We start from the raw sequence: 13,964 nt of genomic DNA, 5'->3' as shown, positions 1-13,964 counted from the left end.
TGGTTAGGGCTTCATAATAATTCTTCACCTATGAAGTGGTTAGGAAGAGATGAGTCAAGAAATCCTGCTTGGATTTCCAAAGACCGTGGCTGAATAAACCCAGTAAAAATGACGTCTCCTCGAGATATCAGGAGTCAGTTTAAGAGTCAGTCTCCTTTAATATGTCTAATTTCCTCACACAGTGAATGCCAGACTCTGATCAAGCTACACATTACAAAACACAATGGCTACTCGAAGTCGTTCAGGATTTCTCCAGCCGCTCAGCTCAGGAGATCCTTTCCCTGAAACCTGTCAAATTACATTTCATACATTTTCAATGAACATTTATGGTCCTGACCCCAGCTATTTTTACAGTCCAGTTGTCATGCAGTGCTCTAAAAACTGGCCCGATCATATTTTGAGCACGGGCCTGTGTGACCTCGGTACTGTCCCTTTGACTCAACTCACACAAGCTTGAATATCACTACAGATGCTCAAAATAAGCTTCGTGAAACACTGAGTTTTACGCTTAGTGAACAAGGTGAAATGAAACGTGTCCATTGCGTGGACCATTAATCATTCTGTATGGTGGAATAAGGAATTATATTAAGTTATATTCCAGTATAGACAGCATGAAATTGGTTAGCTTGATGGAGGAACGGTCTGCACTTTCGGTTGAGCTTTTTCTTTCCTTCTCTAGTGGATTACATTTATAGCATTTTGCTTTATCCAGAGCGATTTATAGAAGTGCTTTTGAAGTTTCTATCAGAGAATACATCGATTTCAGTCTAGTTCATTAGGTCACAGACTGAGGACATGATCAGACTAAAACTGTGGTGAGAAAAAAGAATACAGAAAGAAAGAATTAAAGAATTAGTTTAAAATAGTTCAGGAAGAGTTTTGTCAATAGATGCTGTTTGATTTCAACCAGTGACTCAGCTGTTTGGATATCCAGGGGTAGTTCATTCCTCCACCCAAGTGCCACGACAGAGAGGAGTCTTGCTGTATTTTAAACCTGGCCCTCGTTATACCCTGAGAGATGGTAGGAGCAGTCGAGCGGTGTTAGAATAAGAGAGAGTGAAGCAGTGCAGGGTGCGATTACTGCTTTGAGGTAAGTGGGTGCTGGTCTGCTTTTTGCTTTCTAAGCAACCACCATCAATACTGCCGGAAACCAGTGGAGGAAGTGTAGCAGTTGGGTGGTGTGGGAGAGCTTAAGAAGGTTGAAAACAAGCCACGCAGCTGCATCCTGGATCCGTTGCAAAGGTCGAATGACAAGGGACAGAACAAGCACCTAAGATCTGATAAGGAGATGAATTCTTTTAAGCCTTTTATTTCATTTGCTCAACTGCATGATGCCTTTATGCAAAGTGACATCCAACTTAGACAGGAGATAATTGAAGGTTTAGACATCCGTGGCAGCTTGGTGATGCTGAGGTTTCAACTTATGACCTTATAATCTAGAGCCAGTGACTCCGCCACTCAGCCATTACTTATCTGCAGTAGGACAGGAACCTATTGCAAGTGGTGCTCTGGTTTGGGAAATGGCCTTTCGTCCCCAATCTCTGTTTATTTTGGTAGCCATTCACTGAAATATTTCCTTAGTAAAGGATTTCCTTCATAATCTGCTCAGATATCAGTTAATGTCAAATGAGCAGTACTTAAAAAAACAAAATAAAACAAAAACACATGCATTAAAGTAATAAAGAAAGGCAATGCTCAGAGCCTGAGTTTAACGCTTAAGATTAAATACTGTTTAAAATTTCATAATGTGTGCAACCTCAATTATTTATTATATTCTCGTGGTTATTAACCAGCCAAAATATGGTCGTAACCTTTCAGCACTTTAGAACAGTTGCACTTAAGAGCACAGCAACCACCACGTATTCATTCTTCATTATAAAAACCAGAACAAACTTGTAATCTTAAGAACAGCAAAGCAAGTCGTGCTTTTGGTGCCGAGTGCAATCAGAGTCTGGATCTTGTGTCAAGCGGATCGTTTCTTGGCTTCACTCGACGGTCTATTACAAACGAGGCAACACTAACAGCACTGTCACTGTTACTTCCACTGTGTTTGGATAAAGCGCTTTTTCATTCAAGTCCTTCGTCATTGCGTTCGGTTTTCCTGAATTGGCTGCAGCGTCTCCCTTCTTACAGCCACGAACTATGAGGTCATCACACCTGAGAGCAGGAAGATCAATGGTAGATCAGATTTTGTAAAACATTCACTTTAATCCAGGAACAACCTCCTTTTAGAACCTCCTTTTGCCGGCCACCATCTTAAGAGCTATTTCAATCATTCATAAGCTTAAAGCAAGTCAATACGACTAGACCTGAAATGCCAGAATACTTCGGCCCAGCATGTCTGTTGAAGATATTAATACATTAAGAACATTGATACGTCTTTCCTGTGTATGGGTGTGACTGTAGAGAACACGCGATCCAATAAATTCGCCAAAAAGAACGTTTCTCAGCTAAAGCAGTCATATGACATCATTATCAGCTTGACCAGCTTAGCTTGAGAATTTTTATTTTTTATGAAAACCAACATGTATATAACAATAACCACAAAAATTTGCAAATGATTACATACTGTATATGATGGTATACTGTACTTTTATCTGCTCATAGTTCCGTTTAACATTGTGGAACATCCATGAGATAATGTTAATCCTATTATCACTGGTGTTATAGCAGTTATAAAAATAACACAAGCTTGACAGGTTACTAAGAATCCACGATCCTGAAAGTCTGAGCTTTACCTTTGACGGTTATTAAATACTGACACTGGAGACTCATTCCATTAAACATCCCTGACATTTCACGTGAGCCGTACCTGATGAACCAGAACATAGAAACACAGATTGTACTGTACTAAAATATGTCTGGTTGCTTCAGACCATAAATTGTTCGGGTTTGTAGTTCAACAATCGTAAATACCTGGATTCCTAAGTGCCGTGTTTGAGGCTTCACATCTATATTCTTTCCTGACATATTAACCTCGGAGTGCTGGTACACGTCTAAGCAAATACAATAGATAGAGATACATCAAGATCATGTTCATGTTCAATCATGTTCGATTCATTTTTAGCCAAGCGATTGGGTTAAAAAACAATATTTGGAGAAAATTTGTAACAGACAGGCAGTTCCAGTCCATTATACAAGTTTATGGCTTTGACCTCATTCCCCTGATTCAAATTAGGAGCTTGATGATTCACAGAGTCTTAGTTAGCCGTACACACACGCGTGCACACACACGCACAAGCTGTGCAGTGCCCATTTCTGCCCATGATGAAACTCAAGTGAGATAAACTGCATCGTTGTCATTAGATTCGGATGTAATCAAGCCTCGCGTTCGCACGGTATTGAGAACAGAACAAAAACAATTCTTGATGAAGACTTTATTAGATGCATTTTATCAACTTTGGTGGAAGCATTGTGCCAAATGTGAATTGGTGATACAGACAAAATTTAGCATGCTGGGAAATCACAATCTAACCATGTACTGATAAATCAGCCAGTATTTTGTACGACTTCACACGCAAAAACAAAACGTCCTAGTGCTACGTTTAAATGTAAATGCAGAAACAAAAACGGAAGACAAAACAAAGCGCTGGTATTAAACTGGTTTGTATAACCGTTTATTCCTTATCTAGTTTATGGACGACAGCGTGAAGTCGTTCATCAAATAAAGTTCAAAATGTCACCACAGAAACCTAGGAGCCCGAGAGTGACGAGCTGACAATAACCAGCCTCAAATGTAGCATGGAGTCTATAAACATACATGAACATGAAGTGCCAGTGAGGTTAATGTTTCAGCCACAGCTGTTCTGAGAAGAAAGTGAACTGTGATCTGGTGGTCATGGGGCAGATTAATTTCTGTGTACGCTTTATGGAGTTCATGAGAACTGAGCTGTAAAATATTTATCATTTACAGATACATATCCCATAATCCTTTGTTTTCCTGTCAGATCTACCTTCGAGAGTGGGTAGTGTCATGACTTGCTGTGATTTTGGGAGAGTAAAGGAGCTAATAGAAAGGATTGTTTTCCCAGTAGAGGTGTATTTTGGGTTAGGAAAAAAAAAAAAAACAAGTCTTCCATTGCTAAGCCTCGACCACACACTGCTACTGAAAGCTGCGGCGATGCACTGGCATGCTGAGCTTTTTTATTATTTATTTATAAGCAATGCCTTCGCTGTAACTTAGAGTCAGCCAGACAGACAATGAAGTGAAACCGGAAGGCTATAAGAGGATGACGCAAAACGTTCTGTATCTCGTATATCACAAACCACTAGCAATTAACGCTGTTTGAAAAACCTTGACAGGCACAGCGATGTTTGGAAATGCGATCTGAGTCGCCTCTGTCATTGGATTGCTGCTCTGAGAGCATCACACACAGCCGCAACTGAAACCGGCATGGACTGGAATAAACTAGTCCACTCTGTGCTTCTATCTATTCAGTGAAGGCATGAGGAGAGTGAAAGAGAAACGAGAGAGCAGCGAAAAGATCGCGACGGTGGAATAAGTGAAAGTAAACTGAGTGAAAGTCTTTAGTGGCTTAGTGAAAGCTTATAGTGTAAACGCCGCCTGAACCAAACGCCGAACGCCGCACACTCACCGCCGTTTGGTTACAACGCACAAACTCGTTCAACTTTCTCCTTTTAAGGCAAAAAAAATTACTAGGAGAGAAAGCCTTAAACCAATTACACATAACTGGAAAATATTTCTCGCCAAACAATCAAATAATTATATCAATTTTTACCATCTAAACAGGATTATCCAGATAATAATCCACAAGAATGTCTTATTCCATCTAGTAAAATATTAAACATTATGAAAAACAGTTCAGCTTCCCCAAATCCCCTCCACACACACGCACACACAAATATGAAGACTGAAAGATGGGAGAAGGAAAAAAAAAAGAAAAGAATTGTTCACATTCAGGAGAGAAGATCATCTGTAACTGTTTTACATGCAAAAAAAAAATTGGAGAACAAAGAAAGAAAGAAAGAAAGAAAGAAAGAAAGAAAAAGACGACAGGATACGTGACACAGGGAACGCAGCGTTATTAGATGTAAAGCATACAGGACAGGATCTCTCCTACATCCTGTTGGGTACGATCCAGCAACAGGAAGTGATGCGTGAAGCGGGCTTCTGGGAGGAAGAGGTGAGGCAGTCAGGTATGTGGGGTAAACTCCATCAGTCCGACTTCTTATCACGCTGAGAGTCAAACAGTGCCTGGAAATAAATAACACAGAGAGAGAGAGAGAGAGAGAGAGAGAGAGAGAGAGAGAGAGAGAGAGAGAGAGAGAGAGAGAGCAAGAGAGAACAAGAGAGAGTGAGCGAGAGCACAAGCAAGAGAGAACAAGAGAGAGTGAGCAAGAGAGAGAGAGAGCGCGCAAGAGAGAAGCGCGAGAAAGAGAGAACAAGAGAGAAAGCGAGACAGAAAACGAGCAAGCGAGAGAGAGAGAGAGAGAGAGAGAGAAAGAGAGAGAGTGAGACAACAAAATCAACAGAATACACAATAAATATCAGTAGTAAAAATCCCCATGAGGCAAATTCCCCTGTGCCTGCGCTTTCCAAACCAAGAGCATTATTAGATCTGAAGGACAAAGACCCAGTGGACTCTAAAGGAAATCCACTAATAAATGATTTGTGTCGATGGTAAAAGCTTTACCTAAATTCCCAATGAAAAATCACACCCAGCTCTTTATCGTAGGGATCAAAGGAGCATTATGTAGTTAAAGGAGCGACACATTATAAACTACGCCAGTTCAAATATCCAGCAGCTTTTCCTACTGATTCAATCTCGGTTTAATAAAAAAAAAAAAGAAATGAGAAAATTAAGACCACAGCTGCTGAATAAATGTGTGTAGTGACACATGACTTCGAGCACACAGCTATATTATAGCAGAATGAGGAAAAAGAGGAAAAGAGCACAGAGATTTAGGGGAACCCTCTTGGGAGTAATGATGTTTATTAGCCGTGTTTAGTTTGGTTTCATTCCGACACACGGCGTTAGTTTCGTTATTTGCTGTTCAGGCTGCAATCAACTTTACTCCCAAGCAGGAAAACAGAAGTCAGAATTAAATCGACTCATTTCTAAACTTTACCGCGTTTAGGCTACAGAGTAGGGGAAAAGACGTCCGAACTGACGAGCAAATCTGTAGTTGGTTGTTAGAAAGTTTATGAACTGATTTGTATGCTGAATAAATGCTAGATATTACTGCTGATGCTGTGAGGGGCATTTAGACAAGATCAGGGGTGAGGGGAGCAAATAGGAATTTCGGGTTTTCCTCGTCGTTCTTTTTTCCCCCGACGTAGGAGATCGGACATTCCTAGATAGGAGCTTTAATGGAAACATTTCATGAATGATTGTTTTATGTATTATAGAATTCTAATACATTTTAAACACGTGCATCATCAGATCCCTAGAGCCGCAGTGGTCAGTTTGTTAGTCACAGACTCCGAGGTCTGCTTTTCGACACTGCTTATGTTCCAGGATGGCAAGTGTAGAGCCAAATCTGTGTGTGGCTTCTTCGACAAGCATGAACAGACGCTTTCTTGGCCTGAGAATCACAACAACTTGATCCGATAGAAAGCTTTAAAAGAGCAGGTGAAACACTGAAACAAACCCCATGAACTTCAGCTGAAACGCAACCAAGTCAGCATGAGGGTGACTAAAACCGACAAGAAACTACCACCAGACGCTGGTGAAATCTCCGCCAGACACGACTGGAGCTGAGGCGGAACTAAGTATTAGGAAAGAAATGACAAACGCATAGTGTGTTTTTTTTTTTTTTTTTGTATTATTAACTGACAAGCTCGTGTTTCCACAAGATGTTCCTCTGAAAAAATGTGAAAAGTTTTATGATCTGCATAAAAGCAAACGCACTTCATCCTAAATAAGTACAAGAATTTGTCAGGTGAAGGGCAAAGCTGTGTCTGCGGCATAATGTAAACTAAACAGTACATGAGACCTTTAAAAACTGGATGTTTCTGCACCTTAACCATAGTTTAAACTTAACCTCAAATTAAAACTCACTACCCATAAGATTTATAATGCCGGGATGAACAAGAAAAAAAAAAAGCGCCCCAGCTTCATAAATGCTCTTTCAATTGCATCCTTATTTACACACATGCTTTGGAGATGTGTAGCAAAGCAGAACAAGCCATGTGCACCCAAAAGCCGGTCATTAGTATGTGGGCAGGTGGACCGAGTTCAAGGAAAAGCCAAGTAATAAAAGGAAGGTTTAGTGCGAGCTCTTGTCCTCGCGTGTGTGATATATGAAGCTCTCGTCATTACTTCCTACAACTTCAGGGGATCAAGGTCATTTTGTGCAACAATAGCAACCTTCATAGAAGCTCGAGAACAGCTCCAGAGCAAAAGCAGTAACTAAACAGGGGAATCATTGAAAAGTCTACATGGGAAAATGTAGACCATTTTGTTTGCATCTGATGTTTGCTTCTATAATTTTAGCAGTGGAGCAAAGAGACAAATTTAGCCAACGAGTAAGACCATCTGACCCAAAACGTTTCCCTACAACACATCCAACTATTCAGTGATGCGATTTAGGACACAGTGTGACTTGCTATAATTTAACCGGTATTGAATACTGGAACTTCATATATAGTAGTGCAGCCATTTTCGATAACCAGATCCCCCACTAGACTTTTATTTTATGTGAAAACGGACTTCCATTAACTGTTGGCTGCATGAGTTTGTTGCGACATTCAAGTCGGTATCAGGTCCTGGTTGATGTCAATGTATTTGTTGTGGACAAATTGTGTAATTTTTTTTTTTTTTGCACTAAACCGTTGCTGTTCAACAGGGAAAAACAACAACTCAAGACCATCTGCCTGAAGCACAAACTGATCAAACGATGCTTGTGCTTTAATTCTCCATGTAATTTAGAATAATCATCTCTTGTCCAAGAACGTCCGGCATACGTCAGGTCTTGATTGCTGATCTGTGAAACTCCGGTGGAGCAGCTCTGTTGTTCTGCGCAGCGCTCGTGGCACTGTGCTTCAGAAGAGTAACGAGTCCAGTTGGCTGAGGGAACTGATGCATGAAAAATAACTGACGTGTGGTTTAACCTTCAAGCAATAAAGTCGTGTATTAACAAATACTATTACATGTCAAGCCTGCTCTGTTACACAGGTCTGGTTTGAGGAAGCCTCGGACAAGCTTTACTTCTCTTTCAGCTCGACACGTTCAACATGCTGGAGATTAAGGTGGGCGTTTAGATAGAGCAACATGGAGAACAATGCTAACACTTTATGTCGGCCATCTGTAATGATTCTCACCTGCAAAGCCAAAAATATAACAGCTGAAGACGGTTATCTGTCCTGACACTCAGGTGAACTTTCTCCGTTACGACTTGCATATGAACATATAAGATACTGTCAGCTAAGTTGAATTTATAATGAAATTCCGAGTTGACATTTTTAGTTTAAGCTTCTGCTAGTAACATTTCGGTCCATTTTCCGTTAACATTTTGAAAAGAAAAGTGACGTACAGCTAAGTATGCTCAGAATTTGTTCTCTGCATTTAACCCATTGAAAAAAGTGCACACACACAGCAGTGAACACACACACACACACACACAGAGCAGTGGGCAGCCATTTATACTGTGGCGCCCAGGGAACAGTTAGGGGATTCGATGCCTTGCTCAAGGGCACCTAGGTCATCGTATTGCCCGAGACCCGAAACCACAAACTTAGGGTTAGGAGTCAAACTCTCTAACCATTAGGCCACGACTTCCCCCGTGAACCACCACTGAGAACCCATATTACCCACAATGCTGTAATGGGAGAGGGGATTCAGCCCTCGTTTCATCTCTGTTCAAATAAATCAACGTCAGTAACGCTGTGCGTATCATCTTGAGTGGAGTCTTTTCTGTAGCTAAGAGTGAGTGTGTAGTGCATGTAGAGCTGCAGTGCATTCTGGATCCTTGAGTCCAGCAGTTCCATCAATGTCTTCACCAATTCTAGGCTGTGGTTCTCGGTGGTGGTTCAACTGGTTAAGGCTCTGGGTTGTTGATCGGAGCATCAGGGTTCAAGCTCCAGCACTGCCAACCTGCCACTGTTGGGCCCTTGAGCAAGGCCCTTAACCCTCTCTGCTCCAGTGCTGCTGTATCATGTCTGACTCTGTGCTCTTACCCCAACCTCCAAAGTTGGGATATGTGAAGAAAGAATTTCACTGTGCTGTAATGTAGATGTGACTAAATAAAGTCCTGTAAGTGCTTAAATGATACAGAAGACTATTCTAACTCGTACTACTGTATGTTCTTGACTCACACCGTTATGGTCGCTGTACTAACTCTCATACTGACTCCTCTCTAGCAGTTTTAAGGTATTCCTAACTGGCTATTCTAAACTGACTATTTGTACTAATACAAGGACATTTGTTGACAGACATTTGAGAAATTTAAATGTATAAAAGGAAAATAACAGGCTTTTGTTTATGAGATTTAACTTTTAGCGATGTAGCGTGTGATCAAGATAAACTGTCGAGTGATAACGTGTGCGTTCATGTTTTCCTCAGTTTTATTTTACTTCATTAGGCCTTGATTAATAATGACCTTTAATAAATTACTCAGGACTTTAACCAGTACTTTCGTAAAACTCAAACTGTGTTTAAGGAACAAGATTCTAAAGATGGCTGCAAATTCGGGAGCTTAGTCGGAGTAGCGGTGGTGTCACCATCACATAGCTTGGATCTTTGAGTCAAGTCCAGCTCAAATGTGGTGTATCGTATCGTTGTGCTAATCTGTACGTGATTTATTTTTCTTACTTTGTGTTCTTACTTTTGATTGTTCTTTGTGACTTGCCAAGGTCTGGCCACTGGAGGTAATATTTGCTTGCAGTTACACACGATATTCGTTTTTGATCCAAAATCTACATTCTTCTAAAAATGTGTTCTCTTATAGTTATATAATAGTTAAATAGTTCTGTTTAAGAGGCTCTGACATGATCTGTAACTGCACAACATCATTCAAATAAAACAGATTGAATTAAAATGAATTGTGTGAGTGAGGGAGCGAGAGAGAGAGAGAATGTTAACCTGTAATTTCGAATGCTCCTCCAGCAGGCGATCGTACTCCACGGTCAGGTTCTCCGACTGCTTTTTCATCGCCTTCACATCACCGTCTGACTTCTGTAAAGCTGCACAGGAACAAACACGGAAAAACAAACAAGTTAAAAAAAGAAGCTGCGTATTTACTTCAATTTACACACAACCACCTACACACACACAGACATACACACACAGAAACACACACGGAAAGAGGGGGAGAGGTTATGAGATGTCACATGATCTATACTAAGAACAGGTAGTCCTTAAATTTTCATCATGTGCCTGTTCTGACCACACTGAAAACAGATCATAAAGACCATCAGAGACGTCTGAAACGACTGGACTTGGTGTTCTAGACCAGATGAAAATACAAAATAAGAAAATGTTCTTAACAACTTCTTAAGTTTGACCAATGAAGAAGCTGCGACGTGTTACGGCCCACAGGACGTTACAGGCCAGCTTTTTTTTTTTTTTTGGCAATTTTTGTTTTTATTTTCTTATTGGCCTTGAATTTGAAATTCCCTGGAACTGGCAGGACTCCCAAGGGCGGGGGCAAATTTTGTAGCCAGGACGTCGAGAAAAACACGGCAGCAAACAAGGAGATCAGTCAGTGGCACTGGGAGTTCTGATGTTCATGTGGTGGATGAAGTGAAGACAGACTTAATCTATACACAAACACGCTGCTGCTAGACTGTACATAAAGCCTTCTGCCTTTTGATGCGCGTGCACTTGCGACAGGGTCACACTGACTTGGCCTAAAAGATAACTCTGGTTTCCTCCAACCTCCCACAAGGAGGTGAAATAATTACAAGCAGGAGTTACATCCTGACGCTATCACAGTAGTGTTTAATCGCTACTGTCTTATTCAATTATAAAACTCCTAAAATTGTAGGAACAGACTGAAGTCCATAAGCTTCTATGTATCATGTTTTTTAGGCAGGAATTACAGTACGATACAATACAGTAATTACTTTAATTGGCTGATTGTTCATGGGTTAGCTAAAAAGATAGACGCAGCAGTACAAGTGACCGTCAAGGACACGAGCAAGGTTATCTTCAGCAGATAAAAACCAAAAATCTGTGCTATTGGTAGGAAACAGACACTGACTCTGTGTTAAATTTAAAATATTCCCAAAACTAGAACTCAATATAAGGCGCAAAAAAATTTAAAATAAAACTAGTAGTTTTGTGTTTTAGCATCATTTTCTGATTATAATTACTATAATAGCTCTGCTTGTTCCATTTCATCTCATTTCTGCTCAGATAGACAGACCTGAGTAAGCTTCAGTTCTTCATTTGTGCATAATAACAGTAACTTGTACAGGAAACCAACATAAAAACCACAAAGGACAACAAAGTTCAGGGATTAAACTGAAGGTCAGCAGTCCCAGTGCTGGACAACCAAAGGAAACAATTCAGTGATTTTTTTTTTAAACCTATTTGCGTGTTTATATTATTTTCTTTCCCCAATCAGCCTCATGTGATAAAAGCATGTAATGCCATAAAACACACAAACCAATCAGATCTCCATGTACAAATGAAGACAAGCCATGGAGAAGTTTGTGGTCAATACGAACAGACATTTTTACTTTTCTTTGTCTCCCCCTCTCCTCGTTTTATTATTATTTTTTAATAAATTATTTCATCTTTTTTCTACAGTTGGCATGGTTACTATTTAGAACAGTTAATTGGAACGGTTTTCAAAATGGTAGCTTAAAGGTATAATCAGTGGGTTTAAGTGGTTGTTTTGGCATTTAACAAAAACAGCTCAGCCTCTGCTCATCTTTGCTGAGTGTACACCACCTTCCTTCATTAAATATATCTGCATTACACCTCTCTTCATCACTGTGTGTGTGTGTGTGTGTGTGTGTGTGTGTGTGTGTGTTTCGTCATGCTTTCGTCTCAGCCCTGGGTGTTGATGTGTTTCAGCATTCTGACTCATACCTTGCTTGCTGGCTTCCATCTCATCCTTTAGCCTCCTGACCTCCTCCTTCAGGGCCTTGGTCTCTTCCTCTGCACTGCTCTTAGCCTTGCCTCCCGCCTCTGGGATCTCCATTCCTGCATCCTTCAGTTTCTGCGTGCACACACACACACACACACACACACACACACACACACACACACACACACACACACACACACACGTTACTTGTTATTCCCAAAACAACCAGCAATGCGAAATTAACTTGTTGATTGTTTCCTAATACAGAGTGAATAAAATAAAACAAACCTAAAGGGCACTGTGGCTTGGTATAAAATGCAGACTTAAAGCTAAAACTGTCTGGTGAACTAAAACAGAGCGCTGTTTAAATCACTACAAAAAGAACAAGGCTGCGTTGTGTTGTGATCTCAGGGAAGTGTAAGATCAAGTAGGTTTTGATGTTCTGAGAATAAAAGCCCATAAACAGCCCAAATCTAGGCAACATAAAAAGAGAGGCTTTAATGTCACAGCCAAGAGGCTCCAGTAGTGACTTCTTGATCACCCGTGCAGGGAGAAAAGGAAAAGGGAAATAAAAAAATAAATAAACAAATGATAAATTGGTGACTCTCTTGAAAGCGTTTCTGAAGAAAACAAACACAAATACAATGCTCTGATGACTGTGAGGTGAACTGGTATCGTACTTAAAATATTAATAAACATTTTTTTGTTTCCATCAATCAGAAATCAAACAGTTTGCAATAGCATTAAAACCCTTTAGGTTTTATTTATCCGTGTTATTTGACGGATAACCTTTCATTTTAACCGACGATCATTAAGAGTTAGTTAGTTAGTTGCTATAATTTACTGCCATGTCAGCTACTCATGGCAAGAACGGTTAATAAGAACTAAAATAACCTAAAATCAAGAAGAAATAAATATAGACAAATATAGACAACTTAAATGAAATTTATTACATTAATACATGACAGAACCTCTACAACTTTTTCTGATAAGACCTTGTAAAATAGCTCTTTAAATGAATTGGCCCCATAAAATAACCTTCTGTGGTCATTATGCGCAGGACAGTCCAACAGAATATGCTTGACAGTAAGGGGAATGCTGCGGTACAAGCACTGAATGGGGTCTTCTCCTTTCAGCAAGTATTCATGTGTCAGTATGCCCGATTCTACATCTGGTTAAGATCACCTATATGAATCTTGATTTCATAGGTATTAGAGACAGGGTCGATCATTAAGAGTAAACTGCTTGGCTAGTTTAACTGACAGGACATGTAGAATCGTACGTTAAACCCGTGATCACTTTCATAAATCTAACACCAGTTTACCGAGTGCTGATTTCTGTAAGAGAAAGCAGACAGGAGATCGAGAACAACCTGCCTGGCAGTGCACATGTATGTGAAGAGATGTATGACATTTTGTACAGCACAAACTGCCAAGCTCTCGAGTTTGTTCATATCCTGTACTGAATGCAGAATGCATCTTGATCCACATCAATTGTTCCTTTGAATGATTTATAGGTTGGAATTCCAGTATATGCAATCGCCATTCATCAAACTTATAAAGACATGTGCATTAGAGGAGCGAGGCATCTTATCCTCCTATCTGAACCACTCTTGTGATCTGTGCCTTATGAGGAGCATGAACTCATACAACCGTTTGGTGAACTTTAATCCCGTGTTATGCCACAGCACCATCTGTCCTCGGTCACCATTAAGGACCGAATATGCAAAGCTTTCAAGAATTCTTGAAAATAAATAAATTTTGTAACCTCGTGGAAAACAAACCTCGTACAAGAATGCCCGGACCCCGATGTCCATTGAAGCAAAGCAGTTATCATATTATTTTCTTGTCAAAAAACCTTCACAGGAATGATGCTTAACATTATTTAAAAGAAAAGAAAAGAAACAAAAAGTATTTAATTAAGGAACAGATGAAAAAAAAAATCAGAAGAACGATTCTCTCCCTATT

At 40.1% G+C, this 13,964-nt stretch overlaps 1 protein-coding gene across 2 annotated transcripts in view; it reads right to left on the bottom strand.

Annotated features, from left to right (window-relative positions):
• Positions 1–3,362: 3,362 nt before the first annotated feature.
• bcap31 (B cell receptor associated protein 31) overlaps positions 3,363–13,964 on the bottom strand; it is a 21,966-nt gene continuing 11,364 nt past the window's right edge. For both annotated transcript variants that reach the window (XM_027151342.2, XM_027151340.2), the window contains exons 6-8: positions 12,000–12,129; positions 10,044–10,144; positions 3,363–5,215 (exon numbers count right to left, since the gene is read on the bottom strand). In XM_027151342.2, the coding sequence (XP_027007143.1) occupies positions 5,177–5,215; positions 10,044–10,144; positions 12,000–12,129 (270 nt within the window). In that variant the 3' untranslated portion in view covers positions 3,363–5,176. The remainder of the gene's footprint in view (positions 5,216–10,043; positions 10,145–11,999; positions 12,130–13,964) is intronic.

This window comes from Tachysurus fulvidraco, chromosome 14 (genome assembly GCF_022655615.1).
Source record: "Tachysurus fulvidraco isolate hzauxx_2018 chromosome 14, HZAU_PFXX_2.0, whole genome shotgun sequence".
NCBI lineage: Eukaryota > Metazoa > Chordata > Actinopteri > Siluriformes > Bagridae > Tachysurus > Tachysurus fulvidraco.
The sequence above is the reverse complement of the archived record's forward strand: the minus strand, read 5'-3'. Positions and strand labels throughout refer to the sequence as shown.